Here is a 27,192-nt window from a genome sequence, read left to right as displayed (position 1 = left end):
TCCGGAAGTTCCCGAAGTTTTGTAGCAGTGGGAGGAACAATAATGGCGGAGGAAGCGGTGGTTGCTAGTGTTCCGGAGAGAATAGTAGCGGTCTCAGCCTCAGCTTGTGTTACTGTTTCCCAACACTCCGCCACTCCAGTAACAGCAGCAGCTATAGTAACGACATTATCAACAACGAGAGCAGTGGCTGCACCGATTAATCTTCCAGCGGGAGGCTGGACCCGGAACGTTACTTGCAGGTGAGGGGTTGTAGTTCAATATATTAATAACAACAATGTGAGTTCCTGCCGGGTTCCTCTTTTTTCGTATTCTCTTTCCTTCCGCGTATTATGTTTATGTTCTGTTACTTTGCAATTGAATTTTTACTTTGTCTACTTTTTTTTTCTTAAAAGTCTCTGGTTTACCTAATTGACCCCTAGTTCCCTTCTCCATTAGGAGATTCAGATTTGACCTCCAGTTTGACTTCAGGTGACTTCTTCTTTCCTTATAGTGTGTTCTTTCCTGTCACTTTTTACCCAGTGTAACCTTTCAGTAGTTGTTTTATATATATGTTTATATTGCCAATTTCAGCTGTCAGATTCCTTTGTGTTGTGATCAACGTATCAAGTAAACATCTTCAGCGGTATTTTCTTAATTTCAACAATTGTATTGATAATCCGAGCTGGAAATATTGTGAGGGCCTAAATTTTGCGTGTGGTACCCTCCCCACCAAACCCAGCTGTTATAGTGCTCTGTTAGTTCATAGTGAGAGATAACCTGCTTCTACTGCTGTCTGAGTCCAAAAGGGAAAGATGTTCTACTTATTTTCTGATAATGCTGTCTTTTGCTCATTGCACACTGTCTTGAAGGAGGGAAGTGCTAGTTCCTGGGTGTTAGTGAAGAGAGATTAAGTTGGTCCAATTAAAAAAAAAATTATAACCTTATTTTTTTGTTATTTGTTAATCTTCATGAGTGCACAATGATTATGAAGCTTCACATACATCAGAAGAGTGAAATTCCTTACAGTTTCGCAGCTAGCATCCAGTGTCTGGACATTTGGCTGAATTCAGTAAAGGGTGTTTAAACCTAGGTACCAGGGAAAAATCAGTGTTCAGCATTATTCTATAAAGGGCACTCCAGGATGTGCATCCTTTATAGAATAGTGTCTAGTGGGGATTCTTGCACACAACTTTGGGTGCAAGGACTTATGCCAGCTGAAACGTGGTGTGGATCCCTGGAATGCTATAACACTACACGCTTCTTTTGATCTGCCCATTCCCCTTTTTGAGTTGCACGTTATGGGATTTGGGCGGCCAGGCTTATAGAATAGACTCAAGTCACTTCACTGGCTCCCTATCCGTTTCTGCATACAGTTCAAACTCCTCTTATTGACTTATAAGTGCATTCACTCTGCAGCTCCTCAGTACCTCTCCACTCTCATCTCTCCCTACACTCCTTCCCGGGAACTCCGTTCACTGGGTAAATCTCTCTTATCTGCACCCTTCTCCTCCACCGCTAACTCCAGACTCCGTTCCTTTTATCTTGCTGCACCATATGCCTGGAATAGACTTCCTGAGCCAGTACGTCAAGCTCTATCTCTGGCCGTCTTCAAATCTAAGCTAAAAGCCTACCTTTTTGATGCTGCTTTTAACTCCTAACCCTTATTCACTTGTTCAGAACCCTTATTTTATCAGCCTCACTTTAATATTCCCTTATCTCTTATTTGTCCTGTTTGTCTGTCCTAATTAGATTGTAAGCTCTGTCAAGCAGGAACTGTCTCTTCATGTTCAAGTGTACAGCGCTGCGTACGTCTAGTAGTGCTATAGAAATTATAAGTAGTAGTATAGCATGCAGCTAGATGTGTGCATGCAGCCCCTAATTGGTGCTGATCAATGTCAACAATTAGGTCGCATGCTCATCTTGGGATCATGCCCAAATTTGGGTGTGGATAATTGGGTACCTTTTATAGAATTTGGGGAATAGTGTCTTGCTTTCTTTCACACTCTGGTTCTTAACCAGAAGTACTAAACCTTTTAGGAGGCAAACAACATTTCCACCACCCTTACATAAGGAAGGGGAGTTTAAAGTGCAGGAGACAACAATCTACTTTTGCTGGAAAAAAAAACCAATCTCATTACATTGCCAGCACCAGTCTGTAGTCCCCTCTGCTCCCCAGATCACCTCATAGCTGCACAGCAGCTGGGAAACTAGCAAAAATGCCAACACTAACATGAGATCAGTAGGAGAGGATACCTGTTATGGAATTAAAGCAGAGGCAGTAGGTACCTTCAGGGACAATGGAAGTGCTGAATTTCCTGCCCCTGTAGCTATTTCTGCCTTTTTCTGACATTTATTTATTCAGTCCTTCTCTCCACTAGACCACAACCTGTGGGTTATGCCTTTACCAGCAGATGAAGACAGAGAAATAAAGTCCTGCATTATTCGCCCTATAAGGGCACTGTGCAGCCATAGGTCTTTAGTATTTTCTCTGTCTCCAGCAGATGGTGGAAGACATACCTGCAGCCTTTGGCCTGGTCAAGGTCACTGGCTTCTGGTTAATTTTGTGAGCTGGAAATCAGTTGATCAGGGGGGTTATGCTTTAAAAAAAAAAAAAAAAAAAAAGAGAGGATAGCTGGTTTCATGTCGCTAAAATAACAGCAGTACACAGTTATATTATCAATAACTTGTCTATTAAGAACCCTTGGTTTAGAGCTTTTAGAGGAGGGAGATTCATAGTCAGGACTTTCTGGAGCTTTACCCAGATCCGTGATGTGAGAGCCTTTGAAGGAAAGAGAGCTTCCATAAGGAACATAACATAAGAGTAGCCATACTGAGTCAGACCTGTGGTCCATCTAGCCCAGTATCCTGTTTTCCAAACAGTGGCCAAGCTATGTCACAAGTACCTGGCAGAAACCCATATCTTGGCAACACTCCATACTACAACTCCCAGGGCAAGCAGTTGCTTCCCATGTCTGTTTCAATAGCAGACTATGGACTTTTCCTCCAGGAATTTGTCCAAACCTTTTTTTAAACCAAGAGACGCTAACCAGCTTATAATCGAAAGAGAAAAACGCCTATTTTGCGACCCAAATCGGGAGATGGGCATCTTTCTCCCGTGGGCGCCCAAATCGGTATAATCGAAAGCCAATTTTCGGCGTTTCCAACTGCAATCCGTCGCGGAAACGGGTAAAGTTGATGGAGGCGTGGTGAAGGCGGAATTGGGGCGTGGTTATCGGCCGAGGAGAGATGGGCTTCTTTAGCTGATAATCGAAAAAAAAAAAAGGCGTTTTTACCGCGATTTTGGGTCACTTTTTTTGGACCCTTTTTTTTCACGAACAGGTCCCAAAAAAGTGCCCCAACTGACCAGATGACCACTGGAGGGAATCGGGGATGACCTCCCCGGACTCCCCCAGTGGTCACTAACCCCCTCCCACCAAAAAAACCCCACTTTACAAACTTTTTTTCCAGCCTCTATGCCAGCTCAAATGCCATACCCACCTCTATGACAGCAGAATGTGTTCTATCCTGTGACAGCCTTTCCCTGGTTCTGATGTGGCTCTCGGGTGAGTGTGACACATTTTCTGTTATGCGCACTGCAGAGTCACATCAGCAATGCATTGTGGTGGGTGTAGGTTATTGGGCTCCGTGATTCCAGTAGCTTGTGGCAAATGCTCACGATGTTGGTAGTTGGTAGGCTCTACTCCCATGGTGCTTTTCCCCCTGCTTACTGGGTCAGAGTGTGCCCTGTTTTGTTTCCGGTAGTCCATGAGGTAGTGGCCATTTTTGTAAGCCAGTTTTAGATCCCTTTCACGTGTTAGCCACGTTACAGAACTTAGTTCGTCCCTTGAATGTGGCTGAAAGAGGGCATTGTACAGCATTCTGCCAGCTCGGACCTACTGCTCATCTCAGTACCAGGGAGACTCGTTGCCAGTGGGGCACAACCTCTGATCTGCAGTTAACTGTGAGTAAGCGTGCTTATTCCAATAAAGGACGTTTTTGGAGAGATTAGTCTTCAGGTGTCAACTGCTGTGCCAATGTTATATAGCAGCAACAAGTCCTAGAGGCCTGCGTGTATGCAGGTCCCTGGAGCACTTTTAGTGGGTACCGCAGTGCACTTCAGCCAGGCGGACCCAGGCCCATCCCCCCTCCCACCTGTAACACATGTAGTGGTAAATGGGAGGCCTCCAAAACCCACTGTACCCACATGTAGGTGCCCCCTTCACCCCTAAGAGCTATGGTAGTGTTGTACATTTGTGGGTAGTGGGTTTTGGGGGAGGGGGGTTGGGAGCTCAGAACCCGTGGTAAGGGAGCTATGCATGTGGGAGCGTTGTCTGAAGTCCACCGCACTGACCTCTAGGGTGCCCAGTTGGTGTCCTGGTATGTCAGGGGGGCGAGTGTACTACGAATCGTGGCCCCTCCCACGACCAAATTGCTCAGATTAGGACGTTTTTGAGCTGGGCGTTTTTAGTTTCCATTATTGCTAAAAAAAACAAACGCCCAGCTGAAAAATGTCCATTTTTTCGAAAATACGGTCTGTCCCGCCTCTTCACGTACCCGTTTTCGGACATAGACGCCCTTGGAGATAGGTGTTTGCGTTCGATTATGCCCCTCCACGTGTTGTTACCACATCCTCCGGCCAAGAGTTCTAGAGCTTAACTATTTATTGAGTGAAAAAATATTTCCTCCTACTTGTTTTAAAAGTATTTCCTTGTAACTTCTTCGAGTGTCCCCTAGTCTTTGTACTTTTGGAACAAGTAAAAAAATCAATTTACCTCTACTCGATCTACACTATTCAGGATTTTGTAGACCTCAATTATATTTTCCCTCATCTGTCTCTTTTTTCCAAGCTGAAGAGCCCTAACCTTTAGCCTTTCCTCATATGAGAGGAGTTCCATCCCCTTTATCATTTTAGTCATTCCTGTGAACCTTTTCTAATTCTGCTATATCTTTTTTTGAGATACGGCAACCATAACTAAATGCAATACTCAAGGTGCAGACGCACCATGGAGCAATACAAAGGCATTATAGTGTTTTCGGTCTTATTCACCATCCCTTTCCTAATAATTCCTAGCATCCTGTTTGCTTTTTTTGGCTGCCGCCGCACACCGAGTAGAAGATTTCAGCAACACCCAGATCTTTTTCTTGAGCGTTAACCCCCAAGGTGGACCCTAGCATTAGGTAACTATGATTCGGATCACCTTGCATTTGTCCACATTAAATGTCATCTGCTGTTTGGACGCCCAGTCTTCCAATTTCCAAGATCTTCCTGCAATATTTCACAGTCTGCACGTGTTTTAACAACCTTGAATAGTTTTGTATCTGCAAATTTGATCACCTCACTCATCGTTTCAATTCCCATATCATTTATAAATGTTTAATAGTACTGGTCCTTGTGGCACTCCACTTTTCACCCTCCTCCATTGAGAGAAATATCCATTTAGCCCTACACTTTGTTTTCTGTTCAATAACCAATTCCTAATCCACACCAGAACCTTGCCTCCTATCCCATGACTCTTTAATTTTCTCAGGAGTCTCTCATGAGGAGCTTTATGAAAAGCTTTCTGAAAATCTAGATACACTACATCAACCTGCTCACCTTTATCCACATGTTTATTCACACCTTCAAAGAAATGAAGCAAATTGGTGAGGCAAGACTTCCCTCGGCTAATGACCCTTCCTTTTATAATTCATTTATGTAAGAAAGAGGAGCTTCCGGCAGTTATTGCTAGAGCCTTGGAAGATATCACTACTTTCATTCACGAAGCCTCATCATCAGGAAACCCAGTACGAGAAGAAATTAGCCTTGTAGAGCTTTCACTGTTCATCAAGCAGTTCAGGCCATTATTGCTACTGAGTCCTGTCTCTGGTGAATCCCACTCAGTTGGTAGAGCCATGACAAAATTATGGCCCCATTTACTAAACCGAGCTAGCGATTCCTGGCACGGCATTGCTGACAAAGCCCATTCACTTGAATTGAGTTTCGTTGGCATTGCTGTGTGGGAATAGCTAACGAGGTTTGGGAAGAGACCCTACCCTATATGTGTTGTTGCCAGATGAGAAAGAGACAAGTCATATTGTCTAAGGTAGATGTACTGTTAACTGCCATCACTAAAAGGACTGCTATTCCTGTTTAAGATAGCTCAGTTTTAGAAGATGTGCAAGACAGGAGATTAGAAGCAGTTTTTAAGCAGAAGTTTGAAATTCCAGTTTTAGTTTTGTAAGCTGCTATATGTAGTGCCCATGTATCTAGTGCAGTGCTTCTTGAATGGTGTGCTGCACAAGATTCTCCCTCCTCCAAACGCATGTTCAGTAACAGGTTGCTTTGCATGTGCTTTGTGCTGCAAAGCAACCTGTTACATAGTAAGTGACGGCAGATAAAGACCTGAATGGTCCATTCATTCTGCCCAACGGTCACTTTCATTCTCAGTTCAAGATTAAATCAACAATGAACTTCATGATATATACTTTTTTTTTTTTTTTTTACATTTGTACCCCACGCTTTCCCACTCATGGCAGGCTCAATGCGGCAGGCAATGGAGGGTTAAGTGACTTGCCCAGAGTCACAAGGAGCTGCCTGTGCCGGGAATCAAACTCAGTTCCTCAGTTCCCCAGGACCAAAGTCCACCACCCTAACCACTAGGCCACTCCTCCACTCATACTTGGGTCATGGTATTTCTTTGTTGTTTCTGGGACATAGATTGTTGAAGTCTGTCCGGCTCTTTCCTTGTGTTCCAACCCTGGAGTTGCTGTCAAAGCCCACTCCTCCCTATCCAAATCTGTCTTGTCATTTTTAGGACACAGACCGTAAAAGATTGTCTGGCACTGTCCTCATGTTCCAAATTGCTGGAGTTTCCATTGAAGCTCTTTTCAGCCCATCCTGAACTGGATTGCTATAGGCAGGACTCAGACCGTACACGCCAGTTCGGCACCGACCTTAGTTGATACAGCCAGAGTTGCCATCTAAGCACCACTTGACTTGCAAACACATATGCAATCCTTTGTTTTGATTTTTATGCCATTCATTTTCTAATTAGAGATCCTCTGTGTTAATTCCACGCCCTTTTGAATTCTGCCACAGTTTTTTTTTCTCTACTACCTTCCTTGGGAGGGCATTCCAGGTATCAACCACCCTCTCTGTAAAAAAGAATTTTCCGATGTTACTTCTATGTCTACTATCCTGCAACCTCCATTCATGTCCTCTAGTTTTACCATTTTCCCTTCTCTGGAAAATATTTGTTTCTATGTTAATACCTTTCAAGTATTTAAATGGCTGTATCATATCTTTCTCCGAGGACAAGCAGGCTGCTTGTTCTCACGACTGGGTTGACGTCCACGGCAGCCCCCACCAACTGGAACAAAAAACTTTGCGGGCTGTCCCGCACGCAGGGCACACCCACCGCGCTTGCGCGGCCGTCTTCCCGCCCGTGCGCGACCGTTCCAGCTCAGTTTTTTTCGATTCCGTGCTGGAGAGAGACGTGTTACCGTCTCTTTCTTGGTCAGCCCCGGAAACCGGATCGTGGCCTAGCTGCGAATTTTCTCTTCATTTATTGTGCGCGTTCGCGCTTCTTTACTTTATTTTCTGTGTTAAAAAAAAAAAAAAGAAGTTGGTTTGTCCCCTCGTCGTCTTAGCCGCAGGGGTGCCTCGCGGCCTTGTGGCCGGGCGGTCATTTCTTTTTCAGGTGTGCTTTTCACCGCCACCATCGACGACTTTGACTTCGCCGACGCGATTTTTCCGTCGATGTCCTCGAAAGTCCCGAGTGGATTCAAAAAGTGTGGTCGGTGCGGCCGGCAGATCTCGCAAACCGATACTCACGCTTGGTGCCTCCAGTGCCTTGGCCCGGAGCATAATACCAAGACGTGCACCTTGTGTCTCGGCTTGCGGAAGCGGACACAGGTGGCGAGGCAAGTTCGTCGGGACCAACTTTTTGGAACTTGCGCTGGCCCTTCGACGGCATCGGTGTCGACGGTCGGATCTTCAGTACCGTACCGATGTCGACGAAATCGGCACCGACGATGGCATCGACCCCAGGAGCACAGGTATCGTTGGCCCGCCGGACCACCAGCGACAGCGCGGGCAGTCGGCCCCGGCCACTCCCTCTACCCAGGGCCATCGGGACCGAACCCTGTCAGACCCGATCCCTCGAGGCCGGGGGGGGGGGGGGGGGTTTACCTCCTCTTCATCTCTGCCACCGAGCGCCGATGATGGGCACAGAAAGAAGACCAAGAAACATCGTCATCGGTCGCCCACGGCTCACGGTACTACTAGTTCCGGCGCCTCCAGAGATGACTCGACGCCGAGGAAGCGGCAGTGCCAAGAGGAGCGTTCCCCCTCGGTCGAAGAGGTGTTGCTGCGTCCGTCCATGGGTGCTTCGGTATCGTCTCCTGGACCCGAGCAGCTACCGGCACCCGCACCGGCCCCCCTGCCTTTCCCAACAGCGGGCCTTGACAAGTGCCTCCGAGCCATCCTTCCGGAGATTCTGGAAGGGCTGATGCACCAGGGCGCCGTTGATGGAGGCGCCGGCGTGCTCTAGCCTGATGCCGAGGCCTCCGACACCGACGCCGCTTGCGGTACCGGTGTCGACCACCACGCAGGTGGAATCGACGTCGATGGAGGGGCTTCATCCCCGCCGGCACGGGAGTCCACCGCTCGACGCCATCATCGAGGACATGGTTCCTCGCAGTCGAGACGGGCCCGGTTCAGTTCTGAGCTGCAAGAGCTCATGTCCGACACCGAGGAAGAGGCCTCGTGGGGGGAGGAGGAGGACCCCAGATATTTCTCCTCAGAGGAGTCTGAGGGCCTTCCCTCCGACCCCACTCCTTCACCGGAGAGGAAGCTCTCGCCCCCTGAGAGCCTCTCCTTTGCCTCCTTCGTCAGGGATATGTCTATATGCATTCCCTTCCCCGTGGTCTCTGTGGATGAGCCGAGGGTTGAGATGCTCGAGGTCCTCGACTATCCATCACCACCTAGAGAGTCTTCCACGGTACCGTTGCACAATGTCCTCAAAGAGACACTGCTTCGGAACTGGCTGAAGCCATTATCTAACCCCACCATTCCCAAGAAAGCGGAGTCCCAATACAGAATCCACTCTGACCCAGAGTTGATGCGGCCCCAATTGCCTCATGACTCGGCGGTCGTGGACTCTGCTCTCAAGAGGGCACGGAGTTCGAGGGATACCGCCTCGGCGCCCCCGGGGTGGGAGTCTCGCACTCTGGACTTGTTTGGGAGGAAGGCCTACCAATCTTCCATGCTCGTGACCCGCATCCAGTCGTACCAGCTCTACACGAGCATTCACATGCGGAACAATGTGAAGCAACTGGCGGACCTGGTCGATAAGCTTCCTCTGGAGCAGTCCAGGCCTTTTCAGGAGGTGGTCAGGCAGCAGAAGGCGTGTAGGAAGTTCCTGTCCAGGGGTATATATGACACCTGTGATGTGGCATCTCGAGCTGCGGCCCAAGGTATAGTGATGCGCAGACTCTCCTGGCTGCGTGCCTCTGACCTGGACAACCGCACCCAGCAACGACTGGCGGATGTCCCTTGCCAGGGGGATAATATCTTTGGCGAGAAGGTCGAGCCGTTGGTGGACCAACTACACCAGCGGGAAACCGCCCTCGACAAGCTCTCCCACCGGGCGCCTTCAGCATCCACCTCTGCAGGTGGACGTTTTTCCCGGGCCAGGCAGGCTGCGCCCTACGCCTACAACAAGCGTAGGTACACCCAGCCGGCCCGAAGGCCTCCTCAGGCACAGGGACAGTTCCAGCGCGCTCGTTCCCGTCAACAGCGTGTGCCTAAGCAGCCCCCTGCGCCTCCACAGCAAAAGCCGGGGACGGGCTTTTGACTGGATCCATGGGAACATAGCCGCCATCAAAGTGTCCGTACCGGACGACCTGCCGTTTGGGGGGAGGTTGAAAGCTTTTCACCAAAGGTGGCCTCTGATAACCTCCGACCAGTGGGTTCTCCAAATAGTGCGGTGCGGATACGCCCTGAATTTGGCCTCCACTCCACCAAATTGCCCACCGGGAGCCCAATCCTTCAGCTCCCATCACAGGCAGGTACTTGCAGAGGAACTCTCCGCCCTTCTCAGTGCCAATGCGGTCAAGCCTGTGCCACCAGGGCAGGAAGGGCAGGGATTCTATTCCAGGTACTTCCTTGTGGAAAAGAAAACAGGGGGGATGCGCCCCATCCTAGACCTGAGAGGCCTGAACAAATACCTGGTCAAAGAGAAGTTCAGGATGCTTTCCTTGGGCATCCTTCTACCAATGATTCAGAAAGACGATTGGCTATGTTCCCTGGATTTAAAGGACGCTTACACTCACATCCTGATACTGCCAGCTCACAGACAGTATCTCAGATTCCGCCTGGGGACACGGCACTTTCAGTATTGTGTGCTGCCCTTTGGGCTCGCCTCTGCCCCACGGGTGTTCATGAAGTGCCTCGTGGTGGTCGCGGCGTATCTACACAAGCTGGGAGTGCACGTGTTCCCGTATCTCGACGATTGGCTGGTCAAGAACACCTCGGAGGCCGGGGCTCTCCGGTCCATGCAGTGCACTATTCACCTCCTGGAGCTGCTGGGGTTTGTGATAAATTACCCAAAGTCCCATCTCCAACCAGTCCAATCTCTGGAATTCATAGGAGCTCTGCTGAATTCACAGATGGCTCAGGCCTTTCTTCCCGAGGCGAGGGCCCACAACCTCCTGTCCCTCGCTTCCCAGACCAGAGCGTCTCAGCAGGTCACAGCTCGGCAGATGTTGAGACTCCTGGGTCATATGGCCTCTACAGTTCATGTGACTCCCATGGCTCGTCTTCACATGAGATCTGCTCAATGGACCCTAGCTTCCCAGTGGTGCCAAGCCACCGGGAATCTAGAAGATGTCATCCGCCTGTCCCTCAGTTGCCGCAATTCGCTGCACTGGTGGACATTTCGGACCAATTTGACCCTGGGACATCCATTCGATGGGCTTACACACCCAGGGACTGTGGTCCCTCCAGGAACAGGATCTGCAGATCAACCTCCTGGAGCTCCGAGCGGTCTGGAACGCACTGAAGGCCTTCAGAGATCGGCTGTCCTACCAAATCATCCAAATTCGGACAGACAATCAGGTTGCAATGTATTACATCAACAAGCAGGGGGGCACCGGATCTCGCCCCCTGTGTCAGGAAGCCGTCGGGATGTGGCGTTGGGCCTGCCAGTTCGGCATGCTTCTCCAAGCCACATACCTGGCTGGCGTAAACAACTGTCTGGCCGACAGACTGAGCAGAGTCATGCAACCGCACGAGTGGTCGCTCCATTCCAGAGTGGTACGCAAGATCTTCCGAGAGTGGGGCACTCCCTCAGTGGACCTTTTCGCCTCTCAGACCAACCACAAGCTGCCTCTGTTCTGTTCCAGACTACAGGCACACGGCAGACTAGCGTCGGATGCCTTTCTCCTCCATTGGGGGACCGGCCTCCTGTATGCTTATCCTCCCGGTGGGGAAGACCTTACTGAAGCTCAAGCAAGACCATGGCACCATGATTCTGATAGTGCCTTTTTGGCCCCATCAGATCTGGTTCCCTCTACTTCTGGAGTTGTCCTCCGAAGAACCGTGGAGATTAGAGTGTTTTCCGACTCTCATTTCGCAGAACGACGGAGCGCTTCTGCACCCCAACCTTCAGTCTCTGGTTCTCACGGCCTGGATGTTGAGGGCGTAGATTTTGCTTCGTTGGGTTTGTCTGAGGGTGTCTCCTGTGTCTTGCTTGCCTCTAGAAAGGATTCCACTAAAAAGAGTTACTTTTTCAAGTGGAGGAGGTTTGTCGTTTGGTGTGAGAGCAAGGCCCTAGAACCTCGTTCTTGTCCTGCACAGAACCTGCTTGAATACCTTCTGCACTTATCAGAGTCTGGCCTCAAGACCAACTCAGTAAGGAATCACCTTAGTGCGATTAGTGCTTACCATTACCGTGTAGAGGGTAAAGCCATCTCTGGAGAGCCTTTAGTCGTTCGATTCATGAGAGGCTTGCTTTTGTCAAGGCCTCCTGTCAAGCCTCCTGCAGTGTCATGGGATCTCAACGTCATCCTCACCCAGCTGATGAAACCTCCTTTTGAGCCACTGAATTCCTGCCATCTGAAGTACTTGACCTGGAAGGTCATTTTCTTGGTGGCAGTTACTTCAGCTCGTAGAGTCAGTGAGCTGCAAGCCCTGGTAGCTCATGCTCCTTATACTAAATTTCATCATAATAGAGTAGTACTCCGCACTCACCCTAAGTTCCTGCCAAAGGTGGTGTCGGAGTTCCATCTTAACCAGTCAATTGTCTTGCCAACATTCTTTCCCAGACCACATACCCGCCCTGCTGAACGTCAGTTGCACCCATTGGACTGCAAGCGAGCGTTGGCCTTCTATCTGGAGCGGACACAGCCCCACAGACAGTCCGCCCAATTGTTTATTTCTTTCGACCCCAATAGGAAAGGAGTCGCTGTCGGGAAACGCACCATTTCCAATTGGCTAGCAGATTGCATTTCCTTCACTTACGCCCAGGCTGGGCTGGCTCTTGAGGGACATGTCACGGCTCATAGTGTTAGAGCCATGGCAGCGTCAGTGGCCCACTTGAAGTCAGCCACTATTAAAGAGATTTGCAAGGCTGCGACGTGGTCATCTGTCCACACATTCACATCACATTACTGCCTCCAGCAGGATACCCGACGCGACAGTCGGTTCGGGCAGTCGGTTCTGCAGAATCTGTTTGGGGTTTGAATCCAACTCCACCCTCCAGGACTTGATTTTATTCTGTTCAGGCTGTTCAGTTAGTTTTTCTTCGTAGGTCAATTTCTGTTATGCCCTCGCCGTTGCGAGGTTCAATTGACCTGGGTTCTTGTTTTGAGTGAGCCTGAGAGCTAGGGATACCCCAGTCGTGAGAACAAGCAGCCTGCTTGTCCTCGGAGAAAGCAAATGATACATACCTGTAGCAGGTGTTCTCTGAGGACAGCAGGCTGATTGTTCTCACCTACCCTCCCTCCTCCCCTTTGGAGTTGAGTTTTTCCTCATTCTTTTGCTTGTCATTCAACTGAGTGGGAACGGTCGCGCACGGGTGGGAAGATGGCTGCGCATGCACGGTGGGCGTGCCCTACGTGCGGGACCGCCCGCGAAGTTTTTTGTCCCAGTTGGTGGGGGCTGCCATGGACGTCAACCCAGTCGTGAGAACAATCAGCCTGCTGTCCTCGGAGAACACTTGCTACAGGTATGTATCATTTGCTCTCCTGTCCCTCCTCTCATCTAGTGTATACATATTTAGGTCTTCCAGTCTCTTCTCATATGTCCTTTGGCGCAAGCCCCATATTTTCGTCATCTTCCTCTGGACCGCTTCAAGTCTTCTAACATCGTTGGCCTCCAATACTCCAGGTGGGGCCTCACCAATGACCTGTACAAGGGCATCAACACCTTTCTTCTGCTGGTGAATTTTTTTAGGGTGAATTTATCCCTCCCAATTCCTAGAAATAAATAAATCACCCAAGGCTGCATCAGTTTGTTCTTTATTAGATACCTTATCAAGTATTTGTATAATTAGCAGATCAGTGATATCTCACTGGGAGTACAGGACATTGCTACACAAAATTACTTCTATATCTGAGACTCCAAAGAATATACAAGCAAATACTTTTATTTATTATTCTCCAAACATATGTACAATCAATTGCTTATGGGAATACAGTACCACAGCTACACATAGGTGTTCTCTGGGTCTGAGTCTTTAATGTTTTATTTAGGGTCTTTTTTGCCCTCACCCCAAATTACCAGCTAAAGCCAATTTGCAGCTATAAAAGATTCAAGACTACTTATAAGAAAGCAATAGGATTCAATTGATTGGTTTCTCATTAGAGAGAGTAGCCCTGCTTGCACAAAGGTACTGGCTGCGACTGTCTCTCTCGCCATTGAAATAGGAAGTACACTCATTTTTATTTGCTCATATAGGATATAGGTAAAATGACATATTCACACCTTATTGGATATATGTTAATATCGTAGTTAATACCTTAGTGACCATATATGGTAACATTTACCGTACGTGCTTGGCTTTTTTTTTAGCATTGTTCAGAAAGCTTGGTCATCTTCTTGCAAGATCACTCAGTTCTACATTTTTGACCATATCTTCCTGGGTGTAACTGACTTTGCCCTGTTGGTAGACTGCACCATCCTGTTATTGAGGTTTTTGCACCCTAGCCCTTTCCTCATTTTGCTGCATGAGGTGTCACAACAGCTCAGGAATTTTACTGCAACTCCAGGGTTCAAATTAGAGTTACAGGCCTGTAAGCTTTTCTGTCATTTTTAAATCTTAAACCAAAGTCAGGCCATGAACCAAAGCTCTTAGCTATAATAATAATAATATACACTGGTTACACCTCTCTTACCTCTCTCTCAACCCTTGTGAGCTACTACTACTTATCATTTCTATAGCGCTACTAGACGTATGCAGTGCTGTAGACTTGAACATGAAGAGACAGTCCCTACTCGACAGAGCTTACAATCTAATTAGGACAGTCAAACAGGACAAACAAGGGATAAGGGAATATTAAGGTGAGGATGATAAAATAAGGGTTAGGAGTTAAAAGCAGCATCAAAAAGGTAGGCTTTTAGCTTAGATTTGAAGATGGCCAGAGATGGAGCTTGACGTACTGGCTCAGGAAGTCTATTCCAGGCATATGGTGCAGCAAGATAAAAGGAACGGAGTCTGGAGTTAGCGGTGGAGGAAAAGGGTGCAGATAAGAGAGATTTACCCCGTGAACGGAGTTCCCGGGGAGGAATGTAGGGAGAGATGAGAGTGGAGAGGTACTGAGGAGCTGCAGAGTAAATGCACTTATAAGTCAATAAGAGGAGTTTGAACTGTATGCGGAAACGGATAGGAAGCCAGTGAAGTGACTTGAGGAGAGGGCGAATATGAGCATAATGACCCTGGCAGAATATTAGTCGTGCAGCAGAATTTTGAACAGATTGAAGAGGAGAGAGATGGCTAATTGGGAGACCTGTGAGATGCAAGTTGCAATAGTCTAAGCGAGAGGTGATAAGAGCATGGATGAGGGTTCTGGTAGTGTGCTCAGAAAGGAAAGGGCGAATTTTGCTGATATTATAGAGAAAGAAATGACAGGTTTTAACAGTCTGTTGAATATGTGCAGAGAAGGAGAGGGAAGAGTCGAAGATTACCCCAAGGTTACGAGCTGATGAGACAGGAATGGATGAGAGTGTTATCCACAGAAATAGAGAATGGGGGAGGAGGAGAGGTTGGTTTAGGGGGAAAGATAAGAAGCTCAGCCTTGGTCATGTTTAGTTTCAGATGGTGCTGAGACATCCAGGCAGCAATGTCAGACAGGCAGGCTGATACTTTGACCTGGGTTTTGGCTGAGATTTCTGGTGTGGAGAGGTGGATCTGGGAGTCATCAGCGTAAAGATGATACTGAAAACCATGGGATGAGATCAGAGTACCAAGGGAAGAAGTATAGATGGAGAAGAGAAGAGGTCCCAGGACAGATCCCTGAGGTACACCAACTGATAGTGGAATAGAAGTAGAAGAGGATCCACTAGAGTATACACTAAAGGTATGCTGGGAGAGATAAGAAGAAAACCAGGAAAGAACAGAGCCCTGAAATCCAAGTGAGGACAGCGTATCAAGGAGTAGGCTGTGATCAATAGTGTCAAAAGCAGCATATAGATCGAGAAGGATGAGGATAGAATAGAGACCTTTGGATCTGGCTAGGAACAGATCATTGGAGACTTTAGCAAGCATTGTTTCAGTTGAATGAAGGGGGCGAAAGCCAGATTGAAGTGGATCAAGAATAGCTTGAGTTGAAAGAAAGTCAAGGCAATGGCGATGAACAGCACGTTCAAGTATCTTGGATAGGAAAGGGAGGTGGGAGATGGGGCGATAGTTGGAAGGACAGGTAGGGTCCATTGAAGGTTTTTTAAGGAGTGGTGTGACTTTGGCATGTTTGAAGGCATCAGGAACAGTCTCAGTGGACAGTGAAAGATTGAGGATATGACAGATAAACGGGATGACAGTAGGAGAGATAGTGTTAAGTAGATGGGTGGGAATAGGATCAGAGGAATAAGTTAGTTTCGAGGAGGAAAAAAGATGTGTAGTTTCCTCTTCAGTGATTTCAGAAAAGGCAGGGGTTGGAGGGTTGAGAGAATGAACTAAGGGAAGGAGAGGTGGAGGTGACCTGGTTGAGAGCTTAATCTTGTGAACCTTATCATGAAAGAACTCAGCCAGAGTCTGGGGGTTGGAGGTGAAGGCACTTTGAGGAGAGAGTTCAGTGTGGCAAAGAGACAACGAGGGTTTGAGCCAAGAGAATTAGTCAACTGGATGTAATAGTCCTATTTGGCAAGTAAAAGAGCAGACTGGAAGGAGGTCAGCAAGAATTTGAAATGTATGAAGTCAGCATGGGCACGGGATTTCAGCCAAAGGCGTTTGGCAGAGAGGTCACAGGAACGTAGGTAGCGGATTCTAGAGGTCAGCCAAGGTTGGGGTTTGGTACGTTTTACAGAACGGGGAATGAGAGGAGCGAGAGTATCCAGAGCAAAGGAGAGAATAGTATTATAGGAAGAGACAGCCTCATTGACAGACTTGGATAACATACTGGTAAAGAGATTTGAAACATTGGAGGACAGAGTAGAAGGGTCAATAGCTTGAAGATTCCTAAATGTATTGGTTAAGATAGGACGGGACTGGGGAGGAGGGTGTTTAAATGTGAAAGTTATCAGATGATGGTCAGAGAGGGGAAGAGTTGAGGCACAGAAACTGGAGAGTGAGCAGTTTGAGGAGAGGATAAGTTCAAGACAGTGGCCGTTCTGGTGAGTGGGGGCAGTGGAGCACAGTTGAAGATTGAAAGAGGATGTTAAAGCAAGAAACTGAGAAGCATAAGAGTCAGAGGGATCATTAGCATGAATGTTAACATCCCCAAGAATGAGCGAAGGAGATGAAGGTTCAAGAAAGAAGGAAAGCCAAGCATTAAAGTCAGTGAGAAAGGAAGAAAGGGACTTATCAGGGGGTCGATAAATGACTACTACTTGGAGAGGCAGAGGAGCAAATAGACGGATGGAGTGGACTTCAAAGGAAGAAAAACAGTGAGACTGAGGTAGAAGAAGAGGTTGAAATCTACAAGAGGGTGAAAGTAGTAGCCCAACACCACCTCCACGGCCAACTGGCGAGGAGTATGGGAGAAGAGATAACCTCCATGGCATAGGGCCACAACTGAAGCAGAGTCTTCAGGGTAAAGCCAAGTTTCAGTTAGGGCAAGCAGATGGAGAGTACGAGAGATAAAGAGGTCATGGATGTAGGACAGTTTGTTACAGACAGAGCGGGCATTCCACAGAGCGCAAGAGAAAGGCAGGGAAGGAGGGGGGAGGAGAGGAACAGAAATTAGATTGGAGATATGACGGTGTGACCTGCACAAATAGGATGAGACAAGTATCTTCATTACACTTAATTGGTCAGTCCTAATTCTTGTTATTCCCTATCATAGTTCACCTTTTCACACTTGTGAATCACATCATTATGACCTTCATTCAGTGCAATATATGTTCTGCTTTAATCCTAAGGCAAACTATCTGGAACCTTAGAGCTTGTCCTATCTGTCTCCAAATATCAGCCTTGAAAGAAGAGATGAACAAACTCAAGATGGAATTAACTACAGTTAAAGAGCATCCAGGATTACTCATTTCCCAGCTAATTTACCACCACCACTGCCTCAGAGAATAAAACATCAGAGGAATACATGGGTCATAGTAGGCTGTGGTAGACTAAGATCTGTGACAGAAACACTCACCCTACCCCTGTCAAATTCGTTTGCAGCGTTGCATCATTATGATGGTGAAAAAAGAAGTACTGTGGTAGAACCAGAGGCAATGAAACTTAGCACAACCCAAGAAATATCCCCCAAATAATGACAGAATGGTGAAAAGCAGAAAATTCTTATTGCTCGGAGACTCCATTAACTTATGAACACAGTTCAGGGGTTCCAACCTAGTAAAATGTCTTCCAGGATCTTCAGCTACAGGATGTACAGACCAATTACTGAAAGTGATCCGAGAAGAGAGCGAGGCTTCAAACGCTGATGTAATTCACCTGGGGACAAATGATCTGGCCAACAGTAGCAAGTTTACAGCACAGAGAGCGTTCCAGAATCTTGGGGAGGGACTGAAATCTTTGGTTCGGACTGTGGCTTTTTCTGAAGTAATTCCTACGTGGGGGAGGGGAGAGGAAAGCCTATGCAAAACAGAGGAATTCAATAAGTAGCTTGATTCTTGGTGTAAAGAAGAAGGTTTTAGATACATAGGAGAATGGGGTAATATGTGGAAAAATAACAGGCTGTACTGTAATAATCTTTCTGTGATGGGAAAAAGGATCCTTGGGGAGAAATTCAGACAGTATGTTTCTAGACATTTAAACTAGAGGGTGGGGGTGACAAAAGGAAACAGGGGATTTTGGAAAGTCACCCCCAGAATAAACATGATGGCAGAGGGAAAGGTTATGTAAATATAGAAAACCACCCAAACTCACTAAGCGCATGGAAAGCTATGTGCACAAATGCTCGTAGTCTAAGTAAAAAGGTTCAAGACTTGCAAGCCCTGATGTTTGAAGAAAACTTGGATTGTTGCTATTACGGAGACATGGTTCAACGATTCCCATGAATGGGATGTGACCGTACTGGGCTATAATCTTTTTAGGAAGGATAGAGAGGGCCGAGGTGGAGGAGCGGCTCTGTATGTGAGAGACGATATCAGAGCGGCTGAAATGCGGGGAACCTGGGGAAAGGAAGAAGCTTTATGGATCATCCTGGAAAGAGAAGACGGACCCTGTATCCACACGGGGGTTATCTACAGACCTGCTGCGCAAACGGAGAAGTTAGATAAGGATCTGATAGAAGATATTCAAAAGATTTGTATGAAAGGGGAGGTGCTACTGTTGGGAGATTTCAATTTGTCTGACCTGGATTGGAAAGTCCCATCTGCAGAATCGGAAAGAAGTAGGGAGATTGTGGATGTCTGTCAAAGTGCCTTGCTCAGACAAATGGTGACGGAATCCACAAGGGAAGGGTCGATGCTGGATCTAGGAATGGAGGAAGTGTTTCCAATATCCAGGTGATTGCCCACCTATGTAATAGTGATCATCACACCGTATGGTTTGATATAAGGAAGAAGGCGGAGTGCGGACATACAAAACTTTCAGACGTACTGATTTTGAGAAAATGGGGAAATACCTGAAGAAGGTGATATTGACGTGGGAAGGCATAGGAGAAGTGTAAAGACAGTGGTCCAAGCTAAAGGCTGGACCGTACAGGTCTTTATCTCCTGTCATTTACTATGTTATGTAATATGACGACTGATCTTTTTGTGAGGAAAGTAAACAAAAAAAGAGAAACAAGAAGCCTATATGGTTCTCCAAACAAGTAGCTGAAAAAATAATAGCAATTGTTGAAGAAATACAAAAGAACGCAACGAGAGGATCACGGAAAAGATTGGATTAAACTCAAAGAAGCGAAGAGGGAAATACGGCTAGTGGAAGAAAAAATGGCTAAAGATGTAAAGAGAGGTGACACGACCTTTTTCAGATATATTGGAGAAAGGAGAAGAAATAGGAATGGAATTGCGAGACTGAAAGATAATGAGAATGGCTATGTGGAGAGTGATGAAGATAAAGCGAATGTGCTAAACAATTATTTCTTTTTGGTGTTCATGGAGGAAAATCCTGGAGAAGGACCATGGTTGGGTGCCAAGGGAACATCTAGGAATGGAGTGGATACTGCGCCGTTTACGGAAGAAAGAGTTTATAAACAGCTTGAGAATCTGAAGGTGGACAAAGCTGTGGTGCCGGATCCCAGGATACTGAAGGAGCTCAGAGAGGTCCTGGCGGGACCTTTTAAAGATTTATTTAATAGATCTTTAGAGACGGGAGAGGTTCCGCGGGATTGGAGATGACCGGATGTGGTCCCTCTTCACAAAAGTGGAGACAGAGAAGAAGTGGGAAACTACAGACCGGTAAGTCTCACGTCGGTGGTAGGAAAAATAATGGAGTCACTGCTGAAAGAAAGGATAGTTAACTTTCTAGAAGCCGGCGGGTTACAGGACCCAAGGCAACATGGCTTTACTAAAGGAAAATCCTGCCAAACGAATCTTATTGACATTTTTGACTGGGTGACCAAAGAACTGGATGAGGGACGTGTGCTAGATGTAATGTACTTGGACTTCAGCAAAGGCTTTGATACGGTCCCCCACAGAAGATCGTGAATAAGCTGAAAGGGTTGAACTTAGGATCGAAAGTGGTGAACTGGATAAGAAACTGGTTGACTGACAGGTGGCAGAGGGTGGTGGTAAATGGAATCCGCTTGGAGGAAAGGAAGGTGAGCAGTGGAGTTCCTCAGGGGTCGGTGCTGGGGCCTATTCTGTTTAATATATTTGTGGGAGATATTGCTGAAGGGTTGGAAGGAAAGGTGTGCCTTTTTGCGGGTGACACGAAAATAGCCAGTAGAGTGGATACCCTAGAGGGAGTAGAAACGATGAGAAGGGATCTCTGAATGTTAGAATGGTCGAGGGTCTGGCAGTTAAAATTTAATTATACAAACATAGTGGAAAAGTCTATTATCAGAGTACAGACTCACAAAGTACATTCACTCAAAGTACTACTACTACTACTACTACTTAACATTTCTAGAGCGCTACTAGGGTTACGCAGCGCTGTACAATTTAACAAAGAGAGACAGTCCCTGCTCAAAGAGCTTACAATCTAATAGACAAGTGAACGGTCGGTCCGATAGCGGCAGTCAAATTGGGGCATTCTGGATTCACTGAACGGTAAGGGTTAGGTGCCGAACGCAGCATTGAAGAGGTGGGCTTTAAGCAAAGACTTGAAGACGGGCAGGGAGGGGGCTTGGTGTAAGGGTTCAGGAAGGTTGTTCCAAGCATAGGGTGAGGCGAGGCAGAATGAGCGGAGCCTGGAGTTGGCGGTGGTGGAGAAGGGTACTGAGAGGAGGGATTTATCCTGTGAACGGAGGTTACGGGCGGGAACGTAAGGGGAGATGAGGGTAGAGAGGTAGTGAGGGGCAGCAGACTGAGTGCATTTGTAGGTAAGAAGGAGAAGCTTGAATTGAATGCGGTATCTGATCGGAAGCCAGTGAAGTGACCTGAGGAGAGGGGTGATATGAGTATATCGGTTCTGGCGGAATATGAGACGTGCAGCAGAGTTCTGAACAGACTGAAGGGGGGATAGATGGCTAAGTGGGAGGCCGGTGAGGAGTAAGTTGCAGTAGTCCAGGCGAGAGGTAATGAGAGCGTGGACGAGAGTTCGGGTGGTGTGTTCAGAGAGGAAAGGGCGAATTTTGCTGATGTTAAAGAGGAAGAAGCGACAGGTCTTGGCTATCTGCTGGATATGCGCAGAGAAGGAGAGAGAGGAGTCAAAGATGACTCCGAGGTTGCGGGCAGATGAGTACTCCAAAACTAGCTGATACATATTTTAGTCATAACATTTACATAGTAACATAGTAACATAGTAGATGACGGCAGAAAAAGACCTGCACGGTCCATCCAGTCTGCCCAACAAGATAACTCATATTTGCTGCTTTTTGTGTATACCCTACTTTGATTTGTACCTATGCTCTTCAGGGCACAGACCGTATAAGTCTGCCCCGCACTATCCCCGCCTCACAACCACCAGCCCCACCTCCCAACCACCGGCTCTGGCACAGGCACAGACTGTATAAGTCTGCCCAGCACTATCCTAACCTCCCCAGCCCTGCCTCCCAACTCCGGCTCTGGCACAGACCATACAAGTCTGTCCAGCAGTATCCCCGCCTCCCAACCACCAGTCCCGCTTCCCACCATCGGCTCTGGCACAGACCGTATAAGTCTGCCCAGCCCTATCCCCGCCTCCCAACCTCCAGCCCCGCCTCCCGATCTTGACTAAGCTCCTGAGGATCCATTCCTTCGGCACAGGATTCCTTTATGCTTATCCCACGCATGTTTGAATTCCGTTACCGTTTTCATTTCATTTCATTTATTAGAAAGCATGTGCCCAGATTGCATGAATAACATAATAGTTTCCTCGGAACTCACTTCAATTCGCCAATCATCTACTCTTACTCCAGGTGCTCACCCATACACATTCATACCATGTGCATTTAACTTATAATAACCGTGATTATCATTATGTTCAAAGTCCAGTCAGATAACGCATGAGGGTGTCGTCCCGCAACCCCGACCTGGAAAGCAGCCTCAATGATTGTGATACAAGGTTCCTCCTGACGAAGGAAACTACGAAATGCGGTCTCACATCGAGGGCCTGGTTGAGCTAAAGGCAAAATGCTCATTTGAACTAATTTGGATGGTTCCTTCGGTAGCCTTTTCCTTGCCATGCACTGCCTCCTCGCAGGCAAACACCCACACAGTCCGTGAGGCGAACTATGAATGCTGTAGTATTCAATAATTGACAACAGCTTTTGAGATATTTGAAGTATTGAAGATGGTACTAGAATAACAGTATTGGCAAATGTGAGATAAGATTTACAGCTTTTAGAGAGCATTTGACTCAAGAGTTGGACTAAAATGAATACATCTGACTGGACTTTGAACGTAACGATAATCACGGTTATTATAAGTTAAATGCACATGGTATGAATGTGTATGGTTGAGCACCTGGAGTGAGAGTAGATGATTGGCGAGTTGAAGTGAGTTCCAAGGAAACTATTATATTAGTCATGTAATCTGGGCACATGCTTTCTAAGTGTTATGACTAAAATATATATCAGTTAGTTTTAGAGTACTTTAAGTGAATGTAGTTAAAATTTAATGCCAAGAAGTGTAGAGTGATACACTTGGGGTGCAGAAACCCAAAAGAGAAATACCGGATAGGAGGGGAGAGAGTAGTAAGCTTGACTCAGGAGAGAGACCTTGGGGTGTTGGTGTCTAAGGATCTAAAGGTGAAGAAACAATGCGACAAGGCGACGGCCGTGGCCAGAAGAATGCTAGGCTGCGTAGAGAGGGGCGTAACCAGCAGAAGAAAGGAGGTGTTGATGCCCCTCTACAAGTCAATGGTGAGGCCCCACTTGGAGTATTGTGTTCAGTTTTGGAGGCTGTATCTTGCTAAAGATGTAAGAAGAATGGACGCGGTGCAAAGAAAAGCTACAAAAATGGTATGAGATTTGCGTTGCAAACCGTACAAGGAGAGACTTGCTGACCTGAACATGTATACCTTAGAGGAAAGGAGAAACAGCCTGGGTGACATGATACAGAGATGGAAAGGCGGTAGAACTAGAGGACATGAATTAAGGTTGAAGGGGGGCATACTCAGAACTAATGTCAGGAAGTATTTTTTCACAGAGAGGGTGGTGGATATGTGGAATGACCTCCCGCGGCATGTGGTGGAGATGAAAACGGTAATGGAATTCAAACATGCGTGGGATAAACACAATGGAATCCGGTTTAGAAGGAATGGTTCCATGGAATCTTAGCAGAGATTGGGTGGCGACACCGGTAATTGGGGAAACAAAGCAGGAGCTGGGAAGACTTCTACGGTCTACGCCCTGATCGTGACTGAATAGATAGGGATGGGCTGGAGTGTAAATTTTAAAGGGCTTTGACGTTAGCGTCAGAAGTTAGTACAAGAACAGTACTGGGCAGACTTCTATGGTGTGTGCCCTGAGAAAGGCAAGGACAAATCAAACTCGGGTATACATATAAAGTAACACATACCATGTAAAATTAGTTTGTCTTGTTGGGCTGACTAGATGGACCGTACAGGTCTTTATCTGCCGTCATTTACTATGTTGTACAGCCTAGCATTCTTCTGGTTACAGCCTCCGCGTTGTCACACTGTTCGTCGCCTTCAGATTCTCTGATACTATCACCTCAAGGTCCCTCTCCCTGTCTGTTCGTATCAGCCTCTTACTGCCTAACATATAAGTCTCCCTTGGATTTCTATTCCCTAAGTGCATCCTCTGCAGTTCTTTGCATTGAATTTTAATTGCCAAACATTATACTACTTACTACTACTTAACATTTCTAAAGCGCTACCAGGGTTACGCAGCGCTGTACAATTTACCATTCTTCTAACTTTTGTAGATCCTTTTTCATGTTTTCCACTTCCTCCGTGGTGTCCACTCTGTTTCAAATCTTGGTATCATCTGCAAAAAGGCAAACCTTACCTTGTAATACTTTTGCTATTATCACTCACAATTATATTGAACTAGTAAAAAAGGCCAGTTTCTGGAACGAATGAAACGGGCGCTAGCAAGGTTTTCCTGGGAGTGTGTATGTTTGAGAGAGAGAGCCAGAGTGAATGTGCGGGTGTGTGACAGAGTGAGACTTTCTGTGTGACAGTGTGTGTGTGAGAATGAGAGTGTGTGACAGGGCCCCCTCCCCTGTTCCTAATGCCCCTTACCCCGTTCCCTCCCCTCCTTTTCCTCCTCCTTCCCACACTTTGGGTTCCTTAAGGCTTTCAAAAGTCTATGTACCCCCGTGGCCTTAATGCCCAGTATCCGGATATCCCACTGCTTTCCTCCTCACCCCTCCCCCCAAGATGTAATACTTTCACGACCTTCATTAAAAAAAAAAAAGTGTCCTATCTACCCTGTGTACAAATGCCCGGCATTCAGATTGTGTTCCTCTCGTAAATTTTCATTTCTTTCATTCATTCAGAACTTTTCCTGTCCCAAATTTGCATGTCTTTCAGTCATTCACAACTTCCCCCCACCCCCTTCTCCAGTTTAACACTTTTGTTTCCTTCAGTCTTTTAAAACTCTCCTATCTACCCTGTGTCCTAATCGCCAGCATTCAGATTGTTTTCCTTTCCCAAATGTTCATGTCTTTCAGTCGTTCAGAATTCCCCCCTCCCCCCCATTTAACACTTTCGGTTCCTTCAGTCTTTTAAAACTCTCCTATCAACCCTGTATCCTAATGGCCAGCACTCAGATTGTTTTGCTTTGTCAAATTGTCTGTCACTGATGTCAGTGCGTGCCTGCCTAGCAGACCACTTCCGGCAGGCACGGTCCCAGGCACATCCTGTTGGAGGTGAGAATTATTATATAGGATAGGGTTTATCCCAGCACCGATCCTTGAGGCACTCCATTACTCACCTTTCCTTCCTCTGAGTGAGTTCCATTAACTACCCACCTCTGGCATCTGTCTGTCACCCAGTTTTTAATCTAGTTCACCACTTTGTGTCCTAACTTCAGCCTGTCAAATTTATTCAAGACCGTCCTCTGATGAATTGTTTCAAAGACTTTGCTGAAATCTAAGTAAATTACATCTAGCACACATCCTCGATCCAGTTCTTTTGTCACCCAGTCAAAGAATTCAATCTGATTCATTTGGCACAATTTACCTTTGGTAGAGCCATGTTGTCTCGCATCTGTAATCTATTGGATTCCAGGAAATTCATTATCCATTCAATCAAATTCGTTTGGAATGATTTATCTTTGGCAAAAACATGTTATCTCGCACCTTGTAATCTATTGGATTCCAGGAAATTCACTATCCATTCAATCGGATTGATTTGGCACGATTTACCTTTGGTAAAACCATGTTGTCTCTCATCTTGTAATCTATTGGATTCCAGGAAATTCACTATCCTTTCCTTCAGCATTGCTTCCATTAATTTTCCAGTAACTGAAGTGAGGCTTACCTGTCTGTAGTTTCCAGCTTCTTCTGTCACCACTTATGTGAAGACGGACCATATCCGCTCCTCTCCAGTCCCATGGAACCTCGCTCGTCTTCAAGGATTTATTAATGAAATCTTTAAGAGGACCTGCCAGAACCTCTCAGGTCCCTCAGTATGGATCCCATCCAGTCTCATGACTTTGTCCACCTTCAAATTTTCTTCCATGAATGGTGCTATATCGACTCAATTCTCATATGTACTTTTGCCAGTCAGTTGTGGGCCTTCTACAGGATTTTCTTCCGTGAACACAGAACAGAAGTATTTGTTTAGCACATTTACTTTTTCCTCATCATTATCCACATAGCGGTTCACAGCATCTTTTAGTCTCTCACAATTCCATTTTTAGTCTTCCTCCTTTCACTAATGTACCTGAAAAAATTCTTGTCGCCCTTCCTTAGATTTCTAGCCATTTGTTCTTCAGCTTGCACTTTCGCCAGATATATATTTCTCTTAACTTTTTCATTTTCATCCGGTATTCCTCTCTGTGTTCCTGTTCTTTAATTTTTCTGTATTTCATGAACGTCAACTCTTTGGCCTTTATTTTCTCAGCTACTTGCTTGCAGAATCTTATTGGTTTCCTTTTTCTCTTAGTCTCCTTACATAAAGCTCAGTAGCTGTATTTACTCTCCTTTCAGCCTGGACCACTGCCTTTCCACTTCTCATATGTCCTCCCAGCACATCAGCTCTTTCTTCAGGTATTCCCTCATTTTTATTAAAGTCAGCATGTTTGAAATCCAGGACTTTTGAGTTTTGATTGGATGCCTTCTTCCCCTTTAGCTATACTATCAAACCAAACTGTTTGGTGATCACTACTGCCCAGATGGGCATCCACTCTGACATTAGACACACATGGAGAAAATTTGTGAGGACTAGATCCAGCATTGCTCCCTCCCTCGTGTGTTCTGTCACCATTTGTCTGAGCAGTGCACTTGGAAAAGCATTCACGATTTCGCTACTTCTTTCCGATTCTGCAGATGGAACTTTCCAATCTGCATTTGGCAGGTTGAAATCTCCCAGCAACAGCACCTCTCTTTTCTTTCCCAATTTTTGGATATCTGTATCCAGATCTTTATCTAGTTCTTCAGATTGTGTTGGGGTTATGTAGACAGCAAAGGGAGGAGTAGGATGATCTGGCTCTTTCAATAACCCAGGGAGAAGTATGTAGTTACAAAGTCTTTATTAATGAGCATCAAATAACTCAACACAGCAGCATAGGTGCCATCGTACTCCTCCCTTTGCATCACTACTGTTACGTAGGTTTTGAGGGTCCCTCCACCTCTGGTGGTTGCACCTCGTCTCGGAGATCTGTAGACAACGCCCATGTGGACAGAGGTTCCATAATCTCTTTTCAAGTTGATCCATATCATTTCTTCCTTGCCCCTTGCATTTCAGTCGCTATGATATCATTTCTCACATACAGAGCTACTCCTCAACCTTTACAACCATCTCTGGGCTTCCTACATAGATTGTAGCATGGTGTGTTTGCATCCCATTCATGGCAATCATTGAACCATGTCTCCATGATAGCAACAATGTCTGTCTGCCG

At 46.6% G+C, this 27,192-nt stretch overlaps 1 protein-coding gene across 6 annotated transcripts in view; it reads left to right on the top strand.

Annotated features, from left to right (window-relative positions):
* The first annotated feature begins 34 nt into the window (after positions 1 to 34).
* The window catches only part of MKRN1 (makorin ring finger protein 1), a 548,705-nt gene continuing 521,547 nt past the window's right edge, over positions 35 to 27,192 (top strand). For all 6 annotated transcript variants that reach the window (XR_003943541.1, XR_003943540.1, XM_030215958.1 and 3 more), the window contains exon 1: positions 35 to 239. Coding sequence is in view for 4 of the 6 variants with exons in the window: in XM_030215958.1 (XP_030071818.1) it covers positions 43 to 239 (197 nt within the window). In the remaining 2 variants the exon portion in view is untranslated. The remainder of the gene's footprint in view (positions 240 to 27,192) is intronic.

Source organism: Microcaecilia unicolor, chromosome 10, assembly GCF_901765095.1.
Source record: "Microcaecilia unicolor chromosome 10, aMicUni1.1, whole genome shotgun sequence".
NCBI classification, from domain to species: domain Eukaryota; kingdom Metazoa; phylum Chordata; class Amphibia; order Gymnophiona; family Siphonopidae; genus Microcaecilia; species Microcaecilia unicolor.
The sequence above is the reverse complement of the archived record's forward strand: the minus strand, read 5'-3'. Positions and strand labels throughout refer to the sequence as shown.